We start from the raw sequence: 19,877 nt of genomic DNA, 5'->3' as shown, positions 1-19,877 counted from the left end.
CAGAAATATTATTCAGTATATCGTATAAAAATTTTTAAAAAAAATCTACGTCAAAAAAATCATTTAAAGATTACTGTGACACAGTTAGTCAAAGTAATCTTTAGAGCGCGAGATTTTAGCGATCAAAAGATTGTTGCACATTAGCCAGTTGTTGACACATCAATGCTGTAAAACAGGTGACAAAAGTCTTTATGCTTTTTATTCTTTTAAGGCGTCTCTTTCTTTTTCTGGGGTATAAATGTAATGTTACACTAAGGGAAAAACATAAGAACATGCACTTTAATTCCACAGATACTTGCTAACACCTGCACCGTTAAAATGTTTTTTGTTGACATGTGCAGTTTAAAAAAAAAAATTATAACAAATAAAGGTAACAGTTACTTTGTTGTGCTATAAACTGGCTCAATGTGCCTGGAAAATACATAAAGCGTCCTCTTCACTTCGTATCCCATCTCATTATAAAGAACATGATCCATCACTGCCTCCTTTCTAATCAAACACCAGAGACATTTCAGGCTAATTGAGTTCCAGTGGCCCCTCTTGGGTGATGTATTTTGTGTGCTATTCAGCGCGGTCACATGGAAATACGTGGCTTTATCTCGCACATGTTGGGAATTGCTCATGATAGGAATCTGGAGTTAAAAGATAAAGTCGACACGGCTGATTTGATCAAACTGAGAGCTGGTACAGTCGTATTAATGAGGCGCTGGGTTCAGCACTTTGGGAAATAAGCTTAGTGGATTATTTGCTGAGGCTCAAATGAAGATATCACTAGCTTCCTGGACTCTCAGCTGGTTGCTTAGCAACTGCATCTTCCCAAGGAACAGTCAGGTGTGTAAAAAGCCCCAGTGGAAAACTTTTGTGGAGCCTCGCTTGCAAACTGGGGATGGCATCAACATGAACATTTGGGCCAAATGAGACAATAGGCAAAATAAACATTCTTTTTTTTAGTTGAATTTGATTTAAAAAGACTTTATTAATACCACACAGAAATAAAATATCCTTGACTCGTATTATAGAGGTTTTTTCAAAAGTTTTCTTACATTAGCATCTTTGATATATTCACAGTATTTTCAGGCCCTGGTGGCAATAATAATAAAGGCCTAATGATTTAGTTTAAAAATAAAACTTTTTTAAAATTATTATTTAAACTTTTTTTCTCTTATTACTGAAAAAAAGGAAAGAAAAACCAAAACAGAAAAAAAAAAAAAAACTGCAGTACTCCTGCTGCCAGCCGAGTAAATTTTCATGACATTGTCATTATGATGTCATTCCCTCATCCAATACAATAAGGTCCAGTAACTAGGTTCAAACTGGCTCTAAGTGAGGAAACAGTTTATATCTGCGGCTTTCGTTGGAGCAAACCGGTCTGCTATTCTGCATTGTCCTGTAAACGACGCCATGTTGACGCATTTCAGTTTCCAGAATACGAGCGTTTTGTTTGTTTCTTTCTTTCCTTCTTTCTTTCTTTCTGGCATCACACCAAAGCAACCGGTCTGCATTTACACAGTGTCTTCTGGTTGTCATGGAGACAGTTCTCCAACTGTGAACTCAACAGCCTGTTGACCTTTCTGTGCCCTCCAGTTCATAAATAATAATCTGAAGATAAATATGGATCCACGTCCAGCCAAATGTCCAGTGGCTACAGATTACATAGCCACTGGAAACAACGGGTTCATTTAATAATTTAGAGTTTTCCAAAACGCAAAATGCAAAATTTAAAATAAAATCTTATTTTAAAGTCTGCATAGCTCTCTGCTTGGACTGTTTCCTTACTATGCGTTAGTGTAAATGCCACAACCAGGTCTCCCAGGGTAACTTACGAACGTTTATTCCCAGAGTCTGAACACAATCCCAAAAAATAGTCTGCTGGACATGAACAGTGTATCCAAGCTTAAATTAGAAAAGGAGCTCAAACTGTGAGAGCTGGCTACCATGGAGAGGTTTAGACCTCCTCACACACTGTGTTGGTCAGAGTCGGTGTTGGGATGCCTCTCTCTGGCGGTCTGCTTTGGCACACGGTTTGGTTATTTATTACTCATCCCGATTAACAGTCTAACATATTTCAGACTTTTCCATGGTTAAATAAAGCATACCAAACACACAGTGTGGAAAGTATTTCATTTGTGACTTCAAGTTTTATCACATTCAAGGAGGTCTATTTTTTTTTTCCAGATTCTCTTCAACTGTGACACACAAAATGCTCAGCACAACAGAAGTGAATCAATTGTAACAAGGCAGACGCAAAAACGCGAGCTAGCTAAGAAGCAGCTAGTCAACGAACAGAATGAAGGTATCTATCTGCATGTGACTCAAGCATGTGGCAGACAGAAATGTACTGCAAAAACATAAACTATGTAGAACAGAAGAGATTCAATTGTCCTGCCACAACAAAATCTAAGGCCTGTGATCTTATGTATTTTTTAAATGATTTAAGACATTCTAAGGCCTTGTGAATGTAAGAACTTTTAAGACATTTCAAGGACTCCCTGAAATGTCTTAATGGAGGACCAGGACAAGACCCTGGGACCACAGTTACCAAGGTTACCACGTAGTAACACAGTAAGCCATCGTGCATTTAGTTCCTGCCGCGCGCGTGAGGTTCCCCTGCTCGCGCCAGCACATGTTCAGGTCCAGATTGCAGAGTCCACGCTGGTGAGTGTCAACTCCACTCACCATCCCAGCCATCAACCACAACCGTGGGACAGGACCAGATATTCAGTCACTTCACTGAACTACAATGTAGAACCCACAGCATTCTGGGAGATGTAGGCAGACGGGAGGCTTTAGCCGCTCAACCTCTCAAGGGTGGCTAAGAAAGGTGTGAGGCGTCAACTAAGTCTTTGGTTACCTAGCAACAACTTGAGTAACTTGTGGTTACCTAGCAACCTAGAGTAACTTGCGCAGGTTTCGCCAGCGTGCCTGACAATGATAAAGGACAAAACTAGAAAGGTCATGTCATCAGTTTGGTATTCAGACATCTAAAACAAAAACAGCTAATCGATAATTATCGATATTGACTGATGTAAAACGCTTATGTCACGATGCATTTTCCAGCCGTACAGTCCAGCCCTTACGCAGGCCACAGTATTTACATTTCTTTTTTTTTTCTAAAAAAAAAAGAAAATAAGCATTTATTCTTTCCTTCAGCCTACCTCCACCTCGCTGTCCTCCCACGTGTCCTGCACCCACTTGACCCGGCTGATGTGGGGGATGCTCCGGTGAAGGAGCGAGCAGGCCTGGCAAACGAACACGCCCAGAGTCAGCGACGCCCAGTCCGGCTCTGTGAGAGATGAGGGAGAATTAAAGAGGCAATGTGGTGTGAGCAGACATGGAGGCAATAGGGAAGGATGTGAGTTCAGACGGAGAGGCAACCAAGACGACAGGCTGACAGAGTCTGGGTAATAAATACTGGTGCCGGTGCTGGTCAGGGCAGGAGAGGAGGGGAGGGGGCACAGAAGTACATTTAGAGGGTCAATGCTCATAAAGCAAGATCGCGTTTGATGGAAACTCTATTCGCTGCGGCCCTCTAACAGGAAGCAGACCACCTGGGATCTGATCAGAAGTGAGATGAGGCAGTTATCAGGTTAGGGGAACACACACAGGCTCCAACGAAAGCAGAGAATTCACACTCACACACACACACACACACACACACACACACACACACACACACACACACACACACACACACACACACCCACACACACGCGCGTGCGCTGCAACACCCTGATGTACGGGCGCCGAGTGTGACCTGAATCTGCGGCCGAACACACACCGATCAGTAGCTAGAGAACGTGAGGGACTACACCACAACACAGCGGTAGCAGCATCCGTGGGTGGTCAGCAGTGGAACGGTTGAGTCAGTCAGTCAGTCCCACACACACACACACACACACACACACACACACACACACACACACACACACACACACACACACACACACACACACACACACACATAAAGAGAGAGAGAAAACAAATGAAGTGTGAACTACAGGTAGGAGAATAGAACCAATGCTAGGTCTGAAACGATTAATCACGATGAATTAATAATTGAAATAATCATCAACTGATTTAGTAATCGATTAATTGTTAGCTGGAGTATTTAAAAAAAAATTTTAAGACAAAAATGGCCTTTTGGTGAAAGAACAACACATTCACAACAGACACTAAATCAAAAGTGTGTAAATATTTCTATTTACATATTTAGCATAAGATGAGAAAAACTTTCACCTGGTTCAAATTCTGTGAAAAAAAATCTTCCTTTTCACCTTTTGCTGTCTAATTATTAATTATTAATTGGTGAATGTAAAAAAAATATTCAACTGATCGATCCTTCGCTGTATTGATGAATCCTTTGCTACAAATGATCAATCGTACGCTAAAGGAATACTGCCGTTGCATTTTATTGTTTAAAAAAGGAATTGAATTGTTCATTTGTGTATCTTTAAGTATTTCTACTACTGTAAAGGTCAGAAGCTAAATGAAAAGTCTGTCAATATTAGAGTATTGTGATTCTTTTTGTATTTGATTAATCGTTATAATAATCGATTGCTAAAATAATTGTAAGTTGCAGCCCAAGTCAACATCCAAGAAGAGTAGAAAAATGATGAAGAGTCTACATTTAAGCATTTTACATCGTTTGTAACTCAGAAAATCCCATTCTTTTAAAGTCTCTCAAATCTAACAAAAAAATGTGTTTGACAGAAACCCACAAAACGACGCTGCAAAAGTTTCAATGTCTCTCGTCGAAGTGGACATTAAAATAACTCAGAGATGAAAAAGTTCAGGGTTAATGTTGGGAACGGGATTGAAGATTTAAATCTCTTGAGGTTTTTGGCAGCATTTCAACAAAAACCCACCTCGGATTTGTCCCCGTCGCCCCGGGATTAGCGAGCAAAGCTTCGATCGATGTCGCCTTATCCTTTAATCATTCTGGATTGTGATTAAGCACAACTGCACCCAGGCCTCTGTGTGAATAAATCAAACGTCTTTCTTTAAAGACCTACTAGGCCTCCTGCTTACGATGCTCACCCACACACACACGCGCACACACCACACACACACGCACAGAGACAAACACACACCCACACAACGGCTCCAGCACACACCAAAACACGCCACCTGCCATTTAGCCGTGAGGTCATCTCTGTCTGAGTCAGAGCCTGTAGATGAGCAGGCAGCACTCAGGAAGATTACCACAGCATGATGACTGACTTACCACACACACACACACACACACACGCACGCACACACGCACGCACACACACACACACATATATAAACAGAGAGCGATCTTAAAAGATGTGTGGTTCAAAGCAGCAAGCTGAAAGCATGCTAGTTCCGCACACAGTGACTTCCAGTAACAGCCAAACACCTTGATGGTGTCCAAAGTGTGGCCCCGGGGCCTTTTGTGGTCCTTGAAATGATTTTGTTCGGCCTCTGAAGATAAGTCAAGCATGGTCAAAATCTGATCAACAGAAGAGGACACAAAAAATTTGACCTTTTTGGGTACTTCATTTTATTGATATTTCATTTTGAATATGTGTTTATAGTTCAGCAGGTAAAACTAAAAACAAAATCACAGTGAACTAAGTTCAGCATTTTTTCATTTCATTAATTTTGTGGCCCTCCAGTAATATAAATGTGACAACTTTCGGCTCCCGGGGTGAAAAAGTTTGGACATCGCTGCCGAAACGTCTTCGCATTTTATTGATTTTTGTCAAATTACAACCGGAAACATCAACGTATCGTTTTAAGACATCGCAGAAAGTAACGTCTGCCTGACTGTTGTGCATGATGCTGCCACCACCATGTTTCCCATGGGGAAATTGCGCTCAAAGAGGGATGAAATAAAAAAAAAAGGTAAGTAAATAAAATACACAGAACTAAGTCTGAAAAATGTTTTATTATAGTCCTGTTGCACCTTGGTTTCTATTGCAGACTATAATAATAATACTTGATTTAAAAAAATGCCTGTTTGTATTTCACACACATCATTTGAAGGTCTGGATGCAAATGCAGATGGCCACTTGCATCCTGGTGGGAATTAACCAGCTGGTCCTGTCAGCTGAGGTCGCGACCCTTACACTAAACCAAACATCAGCACAAAGGAAGATGCTGCCGTTCCATAAGCTTCTTTGATTTTACTTAACGTGTGCTACCTTCGGTTCAGGGTGGCGGTGGGGATTTGATCAAATAAAATGTTTGCCTTTCGCATTTTAGTTGCCTTGAAAAGATGAAACTTAATCATTACACATGCTCTTTGATTATTCTATAAATATACAGACTGTGTTGATTTTGTTGCTCCAATTTGGATAAGAAGTTGTTTTTTTCTTTTGTTAGTGAAATCCTTTGCAGGAAACACAGAGTCATGTAGCTTTATTCACCATCTTTTTGCTTTCAAATTTGCAGCGATGGTTATCGACATAGGAATAAAAGTGTCTGCACACATATTGCCGTTCATTTAAGAGCGAAAGGGAAGAGAGCAGTTTTAAATAGAGAGAAATATGAACGTATTTGTGTTGTGGACGCAGATGGAAACAACACAGTTTATTTTAAGCTACATCCTGTTTAGAATAAACAACTGCACAAGAGGGAAAATCCACTTGTACCATCCAAGGCTATGCGCCGATAATAAGACGCCGTCTGGATTTAAGCTCTGCACATCTTTTGCAGGAACAGAAAAATGAGCTTTTAACTCGAGGCGAGAGCTAGAGAAGAATTCTTGCTGGCCGGGACGTTTCATACCGCTAAAAAACTAAGGCGCAGGTCTTCTCGCAGGCAAGCTTCGTGGAAGGCACCATGTGATCATCAATGCTTCTCAAAAGCCAGGGGTGAGAGAAAAAGTTTAGCTCAGAATGTATGTCAAGAACAAGCTGCAAGAACTCCCAAACCAGACCAGGAAGAAAAAACAGGGGAACAAAGAAAGTACCGAACGACAGCATGAATAAAGTATAAAACATTGAAACGAACTAACAAATGAAAGAACAAAGGAGCGAATGAAGGAACAAACGAAGGAATACATTAACGACAGAATGAAGAAAGGAGCAAACGAACGAACGAAGAAGGGAAAAACTGAAGGAACGAACAAAGGAGTCAACGTTCATTTGATGTCGAATGAAGCGATATTGAATGAACGCTCCTTCATTCAATGTTCTTTGTTCACTGAACGAAGGAACGAACAAAGAATGAACGATGGAACAAATGAACAAAGCAACAACCAAAGGAAGAAATCAACGAACAAAGTAATAAAAGAAGGAACTAACAGAGAAACCAACGAAGGAAGGTACTCTACTTATGATTTACTCCGACTTTTGTACTTTTGCTGCCTTCACCTCGAAAATAAACATGTCATTGCCTAAAATGCAGCGAGGTTAAAACAGCTGTATATGGCTAAGTTTTTAAGATGAACATTGTAAGATTCCTCTTACATTACATTAGTTACATTAGTAACTGTATCAATACAGTTACTACTAACCATAATTATAAAGATCTCACAACATCAACCCAAGGACAACAACTCCCAACTGTGATTAGCTGGAATCGTTTCTCACAGATTTACCAGCAGTTCAGAAGAACATGCGAAAATGTTGGAATCCTGCTTTTCCAATAAATATCTAACCAGTAACTCACAAAGCGATATCCGAGGACAGCTTAGGCCTCACATCCCCATCAGAGCTGCTGCTGTTTTTTTTTTTTTTTGTTTTCCCTCATTTTTTTTTTTTTTTTTTTTTGCGTTTCGACAAACATCTTCCCCACCACCGCAGAGGACTTCTGAGCCCTCTCAGGTGGGAATAACTCATCTGTGCGTCCTTCGCAGAGGGCAGAACTGCGACGCTGCTGAGCTACAGAGAAACCCTGCCGTATAAGCTCCCAGCTTAGCCTCTCTGTGGCCCTCACAGAGCTCACCAGCAAAGTTAGAGGGTGAGGAGGGGAGCATAAAACTCAACGAGCAGTTCACGTTTATGTGTTTTCCATCTAACAGCGTTTCTGTTCAGTAAATGGATGGAGGGGATACGGGAAGACTGGCACAGAGGTCAGCCAGGTTACTGCTGATGATGAAAAGCCCTGTTTTCACTATGGAGGCTGTAAATGCACAGCGTGTGATGTCATACAGCACGCTGACTTCTCGCAAATTTGATTAACTGCTGCCAGACTTGAGACGACCCCAGATCGTGTATTTGAGTTTGTCTCAGTCAGAGGGTTTAATTCGGCCACCGTCCAGTGCAAGCAGATACACCTTGCTATCAAAGTGGCTGGTGCTGCAATTAACGATTATTGTAGCAATCGACGATTAATCGATTAATCGGGGGGGAAAGGAAAATACTTTGCCACATTCTGCAGACTTTTTATTTAACCACTTAAGCCTTTTTTAAGATAAAATATTAGAAGTCCATTGGTAAGATGCAAATAATTACATTTTTCAGAGAAAAAATAGACATTTTATTGCCTAAAATGCAATAACAGCATTTCTTTAGTGTACGCTCAAGTTTTAGGTGGAACGTATGTTTTTTTTTTTTTATCTTAATTGCAAACTGCTTGGGAAATGTTGCTCTTTCAGCAAATTGCCTTTTTTGTGTGTATTCCAGTTAATGATTAATCGACTACTAAATTAGTTGACTATTTCAAGAGTCCGATTAATCACTATGGCGCTAAAAGTAACACACCTACACTCTTCTCATGCTTATAATCTAAGCTACGGTTTTCTGTGAGCGCCTACAGGCAGCACAACCCGACTCTTCCACTCACTGATACGGAAACAAAAGTTTCCCAATTCTGTATTTTTGGCCAGTCCGTAATAAAGATGTGGTTTAAAATGTTTCATCCCTCCTGGCCGCTGGAGAGCATTTACAATCCCCCCCTCACTTATGGAAAGTGACATGTGTGTTCAACCTACAGTAAACTGAGCACTAAAAACGGTTGCTTGCATGATAGTCAAAATCCCCTGTACCCACATGGCAGTCAGTTTATGTTGCGTTCCGTTTCTGGTCTCGTTGAGGCACATCTGTGGCAGGAAGTTGACAAAAAAGCCATCATTGACATCTTTGACTATATGGCGATGATGACATCATAACGAGTTTATTGGAATTTTCTGAAAACAGACGCGGCCCAGAAAACAAAATATTATCCCATCAACTGATAATTCTTTCTGATTTCTTTTGTAGACAGAATTTCAACAAGGGTAGTTTTTTTGTTTTTGAGACCTTACAGATAAATAAGAAAAACTACACATTTCAAAGTAAATAAAGGCTATTTACAATATGAACTTTAACAGTGATAGATTTAGAATGTCTGTCATGGTGTTATTCAAACTCAGTACTTGAAAATGTATCAAAACATACAGATTTCTAGACTGGAAAATTGGGTGGGACTGTCTGGTATTAGGGGCATATCGGTCTAAAAATGTCTGTCTATATCAATGTCCTATATTAATACTGCTGTTATGGTTATTTACATATTATTTACATTATATGTATTGGTAAACAGGGGCTACTTGGGTCTCATTCGGTAATTCTAAGTTTACCGAAGTAAACTTTACCAAAAACCAAAAAACAGCTGTGGGGTTCCTCAAGGTTGTATTCTCGGCCTACTTTTAGTTAAAATCTATATGATCCCACAGCTCAGATTGCAGAGAACAACTACTACTTTCACAATGTTTATGCTGATGATGACACACAGATTATATCACTGTGTCACTACACAACCACAGTCACTGAGTCATTGTGTTGATAATCTCAGTGAGCAAATGGGTTAGAAAATCCCACAGCCTTTTACAGAAAATATAGAAGTGTTTGGTTTTGGACCCAGAAATCAGACGGATTTGATCCAAACAGACTACTTGAATGGTCTTGGGTCGAAATACATTTCAGAGTTGTTGTCCAATGTGAATGATGTTGAGCATTCAGTTTGTTGGGAACCAGGTTTCTTAATGTTCCCAGAAGCAGAACTAAAAGTAAAGTTTTTGAACCATTCCAGAGCTAAAAATTAATCTCTGATGCGTTCCAGTGGCAGAGGTCAATAACGACACTTTGCCTTTCTGTTGCTATGCAATTTATTCCCCAGCTAAGATGGGTTGGCATGGATTGGACGTGTCAAAACATTTTGCGGCGTTAGCATTCCGTATACTGTTCTGTGAAAATGTTTCCCTCTTACAGATTTCTACTGTTTTCCATTTTTGTTCATACTTACAAGTTTTGAATCATCAAACCAACTCCAGTATCAAAGACTATCGGATGTTTAAACAACATGCATATAAAAACAGAATGCATCACACACAGCAATGAAGATACCAAAAGTTCATACAAAAACAAAACTCTGTTACATGAATTAAAACAAACTGATCTCAATTTGATTTCATTTATTGTTGTGAAACACACACTTCTTGTGTTTCACCTTTTAAATGTATTATTCAACTGGCCTGAAAAAGAGGATCAAACAACGTTCGTTCACATAAATTCTGAAAAAAAAGTAGGTAAAGTTTCTTGCAATACACGTTATTTTTCTACAACCATACGAGCAACATCCTTCTGAAAAACAGTTTAAAATGACTCTTGTAGAATTCCTATCGGCTTCCTTTTATGAGGTGAGATAGTACTGCAAAAGCATTTTTCTTCCCTAAAAGAGGCCGACAAATAGGAGTGAACCAGACAGCGCTCTGTCCCCATGCTGGGACTGAGCCACCAAACTAGCATCAATAATTCATGTCTTGACCATTAGGAGATATGAATTGTAAGCCTGGGAGTTCCTGGTAACAGAGAAGAGGGTTTACTGTAGCTTTGATTGATCACTGAGTTTCCTTATGGTTTTTATTTGTATTGCCACATTTCCTTAAATGCCTCATGAAGGCAAACATTGAAAAATGCTTAATTAGCCATATAAATCACTATTCAGCTAGCTTTATTTCAATGATATCAGCAGTAGAAGGTTTTGATAGTTTGTGGTGTTATGTTTAGACAGAATCTTACAGGGTATTCAGCGCTAAATGAGTTTGGAGAAACAGGAAGGAACGGACAGGAGATTCAAGCTAGCTAGCTAGTTTGAACCTAGCGAGCTAGCCATACTGGAATATTAGCAGTTCAAGCTAATATTTTACACCACCAACCATTACTCGTGTTGGCCACTCTTCCAAAATGTTGAATTAGCATGGACAGACGTCTCGACATTTGGCTCGGGACTTCTCTCTTCGAAGGAGAGAATGTCTTTTCGCAGCTTAATTTCCTTTAAGTGTTCCAGACTCAAACGTCAGCCATGACCAAACGTTAGCAATTATGTAAAATTTAAAACCTCAACAGTGGCCACAACTTAACGAAGTAATCGTTCCTCGATAGCCCAGGGTCCAGAACCATCCATGCGAAGAGAAGGAAAAGACGCTAGTTTTACAAGGCTAACCCAACATACTAGCGCACAGACATGTTCAGTGGGCCACATGTCTGTGCGCTCATTAAAAATGCACTTTCAATAGCTAAAACTCACTGAGCATAGAATACGAAGGGGGCAGGAAATTCACGAGTCATTAACTATGACTTTAACATCAGTACTCTGGAATCTCTCGCTGAGACACAGCACATACATGAGCATCAGATGTGTATCACCTGAATGTCTTCGGTGGAGAAATAATCTACTTCTTGAGATTATTGAAACCTTTTGATAATAAATGTTTCATGGCCAAAATGGCTGCAAAAATTCAGGTCTCAGGTCAAGACTCTACCCTTCACAGATGATAAAAACATATCGGCCAAAATAAATAGGAACACTGATTAAATGAATGTATGGCAATAATACCAAATCTGATTAGGCTTGAAGATAAAACCTGGCAATAAAATGGATGGATGGATGGATGGATGGATGGATGGATGGATGGATGGATGGATGGATGGATGGATGGATGGATGGATGGATGGATGGATGGATGGATGGATGGATGGACCGATGGATAAACCTACAGATGGAGGGATATGGAAACCAATAGATGAATGGATAGACAGATGAATAGACATATGAAGGGATGGATGTGGAAACCTACAGGTGATGGAGGAGTAGATAGACGAACAGATAGGCGCGGTGAAGATACCTGGTCAGGTTTTGTTCTCCTTGGTGACCAATAGCACCCCCAGACCCAGTGAGAAGATCTTCTCCTCATGTCTGATCTCAGACTGTTTCCCCTCCACCTGTTCAGGGACCCCCACCCTGACAGAGCTATCTATATGATTCTGCCAGAGTACCACTGGCTTCAGAGACACACAAACACACACACACACACACACACACACACACACACACACACTCAGCGAGAGCCGTGCCTCAGAGAGGCTGTGAGCTGGGCCAAAGCATCCTGGGAGGGCTGGGCTCCCAGCACTGGGCGTTCAGCCCATACTGGAGCCTTACTGGTTTAACTGCCACAACAGAGAGGACAAATAGGTACGGGATGGAGGGAGGGAGGAAATCACAAAAGAGAGAATATGGACTGAAAAACACATAAAAAAATATCTGTCAGGAACTGGAGCTTTTTGAAAAGATTTCCAGCTAAAACAAATAGCAACTGTAGTGCAGTCCACACAGTAAGTAATAAGGTGCTGACAGTGGATAATAACAGACCACACATTGACTACACACAGTTAGGCAAAACAATGACACACACACAGAGAGAGATAACATCTTTATGGATGTATGATGCAGACTAAAGTCCAGAGTCCATCCTCTTCTAACTACAACAAAGAAAACCATTTCAGATTTCCGCTTCTTTCTCTAAATGAATGAGATAGAGAATGTGAGCCTCATTCTCTGTCTCATCTTCCCTCCTCATCATCCAGACCCCCCGGTGCAGCCGCCACCGGCTCCGGGGGCGATGGGGGAGCGGGGAGCGTCCTACCTGGGTTGCCGCAATCAGCGCACATTTCGTTGCCGGGTTTCTCCAGCACGTCCTGCAGCCTCAACTTGCTCCCGTCCGCCTCCAGCGCCATGGTGTGCGTCTTATCGGTGCAGCCTCGCCGCGGTGGGGGGGAGCCTGTCCGAGAACATCCGTCGCCGGTGCCGGACAGATAGACGGACGGACTGTCAGAGCGGGAGATCACCTGTCACCTCCGGTCTGAGCTGGAGCGGCAGAGACCGAGCTGTCCGTGCCGACGAGCCTCTGTCTCTGTCTCTCTCTCTCCTGCTGATTACTGTGGTACCTTGTCTCACTGACTGCATAATAATGAAGCCTGAAGAACCAGAGCCTCCTCCACCTGCAATGAAAGGCTTTTAGAAGTGAGACATCTAGCGGCACGACACGTACATTGCACCCGGTGAAATAAAATACAATATAAGAATTTGAGAAAAGACGTGAGGAAGCATTGAATCAGTATTTCAAAGGTGTTGTCCGTTGTACTTTCATCACCTCGGGATAAGTATAAACGAGTAGAAACAGACAGACAGCATCTGTTCATTGTTCTGCTTCGTAACTACAAGCTAACTGCTTCTTGCTGTACAAGCTGATAATATTTGAACGGCGTTAAAAAAGCTCAGTGTGGATTTGAGGAGATACAAATTGAGACGTTTGTGAATATAACTGCAGTGACGATCCCATGAAAGGGGTCAAGGGGGGCCATGGCCACAGCTGGAAAAATGCCGGCCACTGTTTAGTTCATCCAAAGGGCTTACAGTCATCTTCTTCAGTCCAGACATAAATGTAAAACTAAACAAATAAATGTGGTGGAAAATATATATTAATTTATTGATTAAATGAATAAATAAATGTATCAATAGGAAATTATTTTGGCATCACAGTGAATTTTTTTTTTTTCTTTTTCACTAGTCTGGTCTGGATACACTTTTGAAAAGTTTTTGGTGGCTCCACTGTAGTAGTTTTTTTGTTTGTTTGTTTCTTTCTTTCTTTCTGTGGCCACAGCAAATGTTTTCAATGTGGTTGAGGCTGGTGGCACTCTGATGTGACAGCTTAACCACTTGTTGCGAATAAAGTCACAAAGGAAACTTGTGGGCCAATTTATTCAGATATTATCTTCTCAGCTTACTGTTTAATGTTGTGAAAATATATATATATATATAATTATTTGTGTATATATATGTATATATATATATATATATATATATATATATATATAGAAGTGTTTAGCTCATGTGTTTATCCATGTGTTTGCTTATCTTGGCCGCTATGATGCCTGACATGAGCTTCCAGGTTGTGGAGAGGCAGGTTATTGGTCGGTAGTTGGGTGGGACTGGACCCTTTGATGGATCCTTCTGGATTAGGATTGTCCGCCCTTCAGTTAACCATTCAGGGTGAGTCCCACTTTGTAGCAGCTGGTTCATTTGGGCTGCCAGTCGCTCATGGAGAGCAGTGAGTTTCTTTAGCCAGTAGGCATGGATCATGTCAGGCCCTGGTGCTGTCCAGTTTTTCATACCTGAGACTCTTTCTTGAACATCTGTCACAGTGATGGTTACCGGGGCTTGCTCAGGGAGGTTGCTGTGGTCCTCTCGTAGAGAGATCAGCCACTGTGCATTGCTGTTGTGGGACGCCTCCCTTTCCCATATGCCTTTCCAGTATTGTTCAGTCTCCAGCCTTGGTGGGTCTGCTCTGTTGTTATTACCCTGCCATTGAGAGTACACCTTAGCTGGTTGAGTGGAGAAGAGCCGGTTAATCCTTCTGGATTCATTCTCCCTTGTGTATCTCTTTAGGCGGCTGGCCAAGGCTTGGAGCCTCTGTTTGGCAGTTTCAAGTGCTTCAGGTATGGGCATCTGCCTGTACTTTCTGGGTACTGGTCTTTTCATTGTACCCTTGTGGAGCTCTGACAGTTGGCTCACTTCCCTCCTTGTTACCTTGATTTTAGCCTCTAACCGTCTTTTCCATGGTGGGTATTGGGTCTCATGGTTGCTCTTATAGCCAAGTATCTCAAGGATCACTGATGCTGAGTTGTAGATCAACTCATTGGTTTCTGTTATGGTGTTGGTAGGGATCGTTCTCAATGCTGCATTCACATTCTCAATGAGACTTTCTGATGGTACTTCACTCAGCCGTTGTAATTGGCGCCGGGGGCCTGGTTGTCATTCGGGTCATGATTCTCTCTCTCAGGTCAGCAGCTGTCTCGTTCAGCTCTGTTTCGCTCATTGGGGCCGTGTATCCCTCACTGGGTGGGGACTTGTAGTTAAGTCCCCACAGTCCTGACATCCGGGTTCCTCCCTTTTGCCGTAGCATTTGTGTTGTATCTCGTCAATCTCAAGTTGTGATAGCAGTTGCCGTTTGCGGATGTTGGAACACTGAGCTACTAGTTGTTTAGCGCTTAGTGTTGACTGGGGATGTCGAAGTAACCATTCCTTCCCCAGTCTTTGCATGTAACCCTCTGACTAGGGTTACTTGAGTAGTAGCATTCCAACAGATCCACATTTTCATCTCTCGCCCATTTCCGTCTTGTTCCAGTAGCCCATTTGTCATCAAGGTGCTCTGGTTCCCCAACACCTGACGCAGACCTTGTTTGGCCGGGCGACGTCTGAGCCGGCATGTTATGCAACTTAGTATCTCTCATGGTATGAGGTAGGCAGTAGCTTGAAGGGTCTTGCCTAAGGACCCAGACTGGATTCGAACCCTGCCCTCTCGGGTGATATACTGATGCCTTATGTATTGAGCTATCCAGTCAGCTATATATATATAAGGGTATCGGTGTAAATACCAGAGGAGCCAAACACCAACTCCTCGTAGACCGCACAGTTGCCCGAGACTGCAAAACCCGACACACCAACCTGTGCATGGCTTGGATCGATTACAAGAAAGCCTATGACTCAATGCCGCATACTTGGATCATTGAATGCCTAGAGATGTATAACATCAACAGGATTCTGAGAGCCTTCATTGCAAACTCGATGAAGCTGTGGAAAACCACGCTTGAAGCCAACTGCAAACCACTTGCACAAGTGTCCATCAAATGTGGCATATACCAAGGAGATGCTCTGTCCCCGCTACTGTTCTGCATAGGCCTGAACCCCCTCAGCCAAATTATCAACAAGACTGGCTACGGATACCGACTCAAAAATGGGGCCAACATCAGTCACCTCCTCTACATGGATGACATCAAGCTGTATGCCAAGAGTGAGCGAGACATCGACTCACTGATCCACACCACCAGGATCTACAGCACTGACATTGGGATGTCATTCGGACTAGAGAAGTGTGGTCGGCTGATCACAAAGAGGGGGAAGGTGATCCGCACAGAAGGAGTCTCACTCCCACAAGGAACAATAGCAGACATAGAGGACAGTTACAAGTACCTGGGTATACCACAAGCAAATGGCAACCTCGATGAGGCCACAAGGAAAGGAGCCACAGCTAAATACCTCCAACGAATAAGGCAAGTCCTGAGAAGCCAGCTCAATGGCAAGAACAAAATCCGTGCAATAAACAGCTATGCCCTGCCAGTAATCAGATACCCTGCTGGAATAATTAGCTGGCCAAAGGAGGAGATAAAAGCCACAGACATTAAGACCAGAAAGCTACTAACCATGCATGGAGGGTTCCATCCCAAATCCAGCACCCTGAGACTGTACACGAGCCGCAAGGACGGAGGCAGAGGACTAGTGAGTGTGAACCACTGTCCAGGACGAAACAACTAAGATCCATAAATACATCAGGGACAAAGCCTCAACAGACAATGTGCTCAGTGAATGTCTCAGACAACAGGGAACAGAGGTTGAGGTGCCAGAGATACCATCATGGGAGGACAAGCCCCTACATGGGATGTACCACCAGCAAATAACCCAAGTGGCTGATATCAGTAAATCCTACCAATGGCTGGAAAAAGCTGGACTCAAGGACAGCACAGAGGCCCTCATCCTGGCCGCCCAGGAACAGGCCCTAAACACCAGAGCAATAGAGGCCCAGATCTACCACACCAGACAAGACCCAAGGTGTAGGTTGTGCAAGGAGGCCCCTGAGACAGTCCAGCACATCACAGCAGGGTGCAAGATACTGGCAGGGAAAGCGTACATGGAGCGACATAACCAAGTGGCAGGCATAGTGTACAGAAACATCTGTGCAGAATATGGACTGGAAACCCCGAGATCAAAGTGGGAAACACCCCCAAAGGTGGTGGAGAACGCCAGAGCTAAGATCCTGTGGGACTTCCAGATCCAGACAGACAAAATGGTAATGGCGAACCAACCAGACATTGTCGTAGTGGATAAACATCAGAGGAAAGCCGTTGTGGTTGATGTAGCAATACCAAGTGATTGCAACATCAGGAAAAAGGAGCATGAGAAACTAGAGAAATACCAGGGCCTCAGGGAAGAACTGGAGAGGGCCTGGAAGGTGAAGACCACAGTGGTGCCTGTGGTCATCGGGGCCCTCGGGGCAGTAACCCCCAAACTGGAGCAGTGGCTACAACAAATCCCAGGAACAACATCAGACATCTCAGTCCAGAAATGTGCAGTCCTTGGCACAGCCAAGATACTGCGCAGAACCCTCAAGCTCCCAGGCCTCTGGTAGAGGACCCGAGCTCAGAGGATAAGAACCACCCGCGGTGGGTGAGAAGGGAATTTTTTTTTATATATAAATTACACGTATATATATATATATATATATATATATATATATATATATATATATATATATATATATATATATATATATATATATATATATATATATATATCTCACTCTCACTCTCGTTAGAAACTTGTCATGTCTTCACAAGTTTGACATTTTTGTTTTTTCTGTTTCTCATTTCCTTATATCCTTAGGTTGCCCATAAAATAACAATCAATAATTAACTCCTACTGAGTCTCATTCACCGTTCAAGTTCACAGAAATGTAAGTAATAAAGTATATTTACTTATTCTGTGTGGCTTTAAGCCTTCAATGCAAAATAATAATAATAAGAAGAAGAAGAAACATTTTTTAAAAATGAAACCAACATCGATGTGATCGCTTATCGACACTCAATTGTTCATGTCTGGACGCTGACGCCAAAACAAAAACGTCACATTCCGCGACGTACGGCGGCGTCGCAGCCTTGTTTACTTCTGAAGCCGCCGCAGCTCCTCGGGTTTGGGTTTTCTTCTTTCCCTTTAATATAAACGCGGACATGTCGACTGCTATGAATTTCAGCACGAAGAGTTTTAAACCTCGGGCTCCGGATAAAGGCTCCTTCCCTCTGGATCATTTCGGTGAGCGACTGTTTGCTGTTTACGTTGTTCTGGTGAAATGACGCCTTTGACCCGCCGGTGACCCTTACGTGTAAATTTATGTTTTCAACAATTTTTGACGTCATTCTGCTCCATTTGGTGTTTTGTCTATAAGATGCAGAGCGAAGCTCGAAGCTATTTTTAACAATTAGGACTGTTTTTAGTCACATAATTACCGTAATTAATAAAAAAAAGTGCAAACAGAAAAGAAACTGATGAGAAATTATTTTCATCAAATTGGAAGACAGAGAAACCAGCACAGCAAAATCAAAACAACAGCATAAAATAGTGTTGTTGTTTTTTTAAAATCTTTTTAAAATGAAAATGTTTTTATGTATACATTTCTATATGTACAAACACAATATGAAAAATGTTACAAAAATAAGTCTTATTTCTGTACATACAATAAAAAAAACATGTTAGTAAAATTTAAATTATATAAATAAATAAATAAATAAATAAATAAATATATATATATATATTTTTTTTTTAATATAAGATAAATGTTACAAACGACTAAAAAGGTATATTTAAAAAAACACTTCATTAAATTAGAATATATATTAGATTCTGAGCTAATCACAAGGGTAAACTAAACAAAGGGCAACTAACTTATTATTTAAACCCATAACCTGAGTTCTTTGATTTCTGGTCCTAAACGGCAGAAAATGAGACACAAAAGACAAACCGTAAGTGGAAGGACGAACAACAACATGCATGTCAGGTCTTTCAGTTAGATTTGAGCGTTTTGTGTTGAGTCCTACAAATCTGTGGTGAACGGCGACCTCTTCTTCTCAGGAGAGTGTAAGGCCTTCAAGGAGAAGTTCATGGAGTGCCTGAGGGAAAACACCTTCGACAACTCAAAGTGCCGGCTGCAGTCCAAAGACTATCTGCAATGCAGGATGGATCAGTAAGGAAAGCCGCTCCACTTGTTGCCCTTCTGGGCCTGAAAGGTTGAGATGAACTGAGCTCCGTGTTTTCTTGTGTTTTCCAGTCAGCTCATGGCCCGGGAGCCTCTGCAGAAACTGGGATTCAAGGACTTGATGGATCCTCCTCCCAGCCAAGAGGGATCCAAACCCTGACCCGCCGTCGCTTCCACCTGGAGTCTTTGTGGACTCAATCGAACTTCATGTTGGGGCGCCCTCCAGAATCACACGTGTGGTAGAGAGGCTGCAGTGCGAAGGAGCGAAGGAGGGCTTACGGACTGGGATCGGAGGCCGTGGAAGCGGACGTTGGTTTGAGATATGCGACTGCAGATTGTAAAATAATGTGCTACATAAACAGAAAGTGCTTAATATAAAGAGCTGATGTTTTGTTTCTGTCAAAATAAATTGTTTTCGTTGTTTGAGAAAGAGAGAAAGAGGGTGGATTTCATTTCAGTCCTTTAAGGTAACTAATCCAATTGCATCCGTCTGAGTTTAAATCAGATCAACTTGTTAATAGAAGCATTTCTCAACGTCTGCTCTGTTGATGATCCGTCGACACAATCGCGTATTAGGGCCAGATGGGGGGGAAAAAAGAGTAAATTTCTACCAAAAATCCTTTTCAAGCCTTGATATTTAGTTTATTTCTGTTGATTCAGATTACAGCTGCTGAAAATATGACATTTAAGGTCAGAGTATCACAGGAGACCTGATAAAATGTATATTTTTAATACATAAATGTGGATTTAATGAAATCAAAGGGCCTGAAAACGTTGAAAATGC

General features: G+C 41.8%; 3 protein-coding genes across 3 annotated transcripts in view; 2 read left to right on the top strand and 1 right to left on the bottom strand.

The window, feature by feature from the left end:
• LOC129377511 (arf-GAP with dual PH domain-containing protein 1) overlaps positions 1 to 13,230 on the bottom strand; it is a 23,670-nt gene extending 10,440 nt beyond the window's left edge. The window contains exons 1-2 of the mRNA XM_055057509.1: positions 12,875 to 13,230; positions 3,156 to 3,283 (exon numbers count right to left, since the gene is read on the bottom strand). Coding sequence (XP_054913484.1) covers positions 3,156 to 3,283; positions 12,875 to 12,965 — 219 coding nt within the window. The 5' untranslated portion in view covers positions 12,966 to 13,230. The remainder of the gene's footprint in view (positions 1 to 3,155; positions 3,284 to 12,874) is intronic.
• The window catches only part of LOC129377515 (uncharacterized), a 288,482-nt gene extending 270,980 nt beyond the window's left edge, over positions 1 to 17,502 (top strand). The window contains exon 2 of the mRNA XM_055057514.1: positions 16,679 to 17,502. Within this exon, the coding sequence (XP_054913489.1) occupies positions 16,727 to 17,473 (747 nt within the window). The 5' untranslated portion in view covers positions 16,679 to 16,726 and the 3' untranslated portion in view covers positions 17,474 to 17,502. The remainder of the gene's footprint in view (positions 1 to 16,678) is intronic.
• A 477-nt stretch (positions 17,503 to 17,979) lies between these two features.
• On the top strand, positions 17,980 to 19,523 carry LOC129377521 (cytochrome c oxidase assembly protein COX19). The gene is made up of 3 exons (XM_055057520.1): positions 17,980 to 18,153; positions 18,970 to 19,081; positions 19,166 to 19,523. The coding sequence occupies exons 1-3, from the start codon at positions 18,072 to 18,074 to the stop codon at positions 19,251 to 19,253; spliced, it is 282 nt and encodes a 93-aa protein (XP_054913495.1). The 5' UTR covers positions 17,980 to 18,071; the 3' UTR covers positions 19,254 to 19,523.
• Positions 19,524 to 19,877: the final 354 nt, after the last annotated feature.

Source organism: Poeciliopsis prolifica, unplaced genomic scaffold (assembly GCF_027474105.1).
Source record: "Poeciliopsis prolifica strain line A6 unplaced genomic scaffold, Auburn_PproV2 SCAFFOLD048, whole genome shotgun sequence".
Classification (NCBI taxonomy): domain Eukaryota; kingdom Metazoa; phylum Chordata; class Actinopteri; order Cyprinodontiformes; family Poeciliidae; genus Poeciliopsis; species Poeciliopsis prolifica.
Note: the sequence above shows the minus strand (reverse complement) of the source record. Positions and strands in the feature narration are given on the sequence as shown.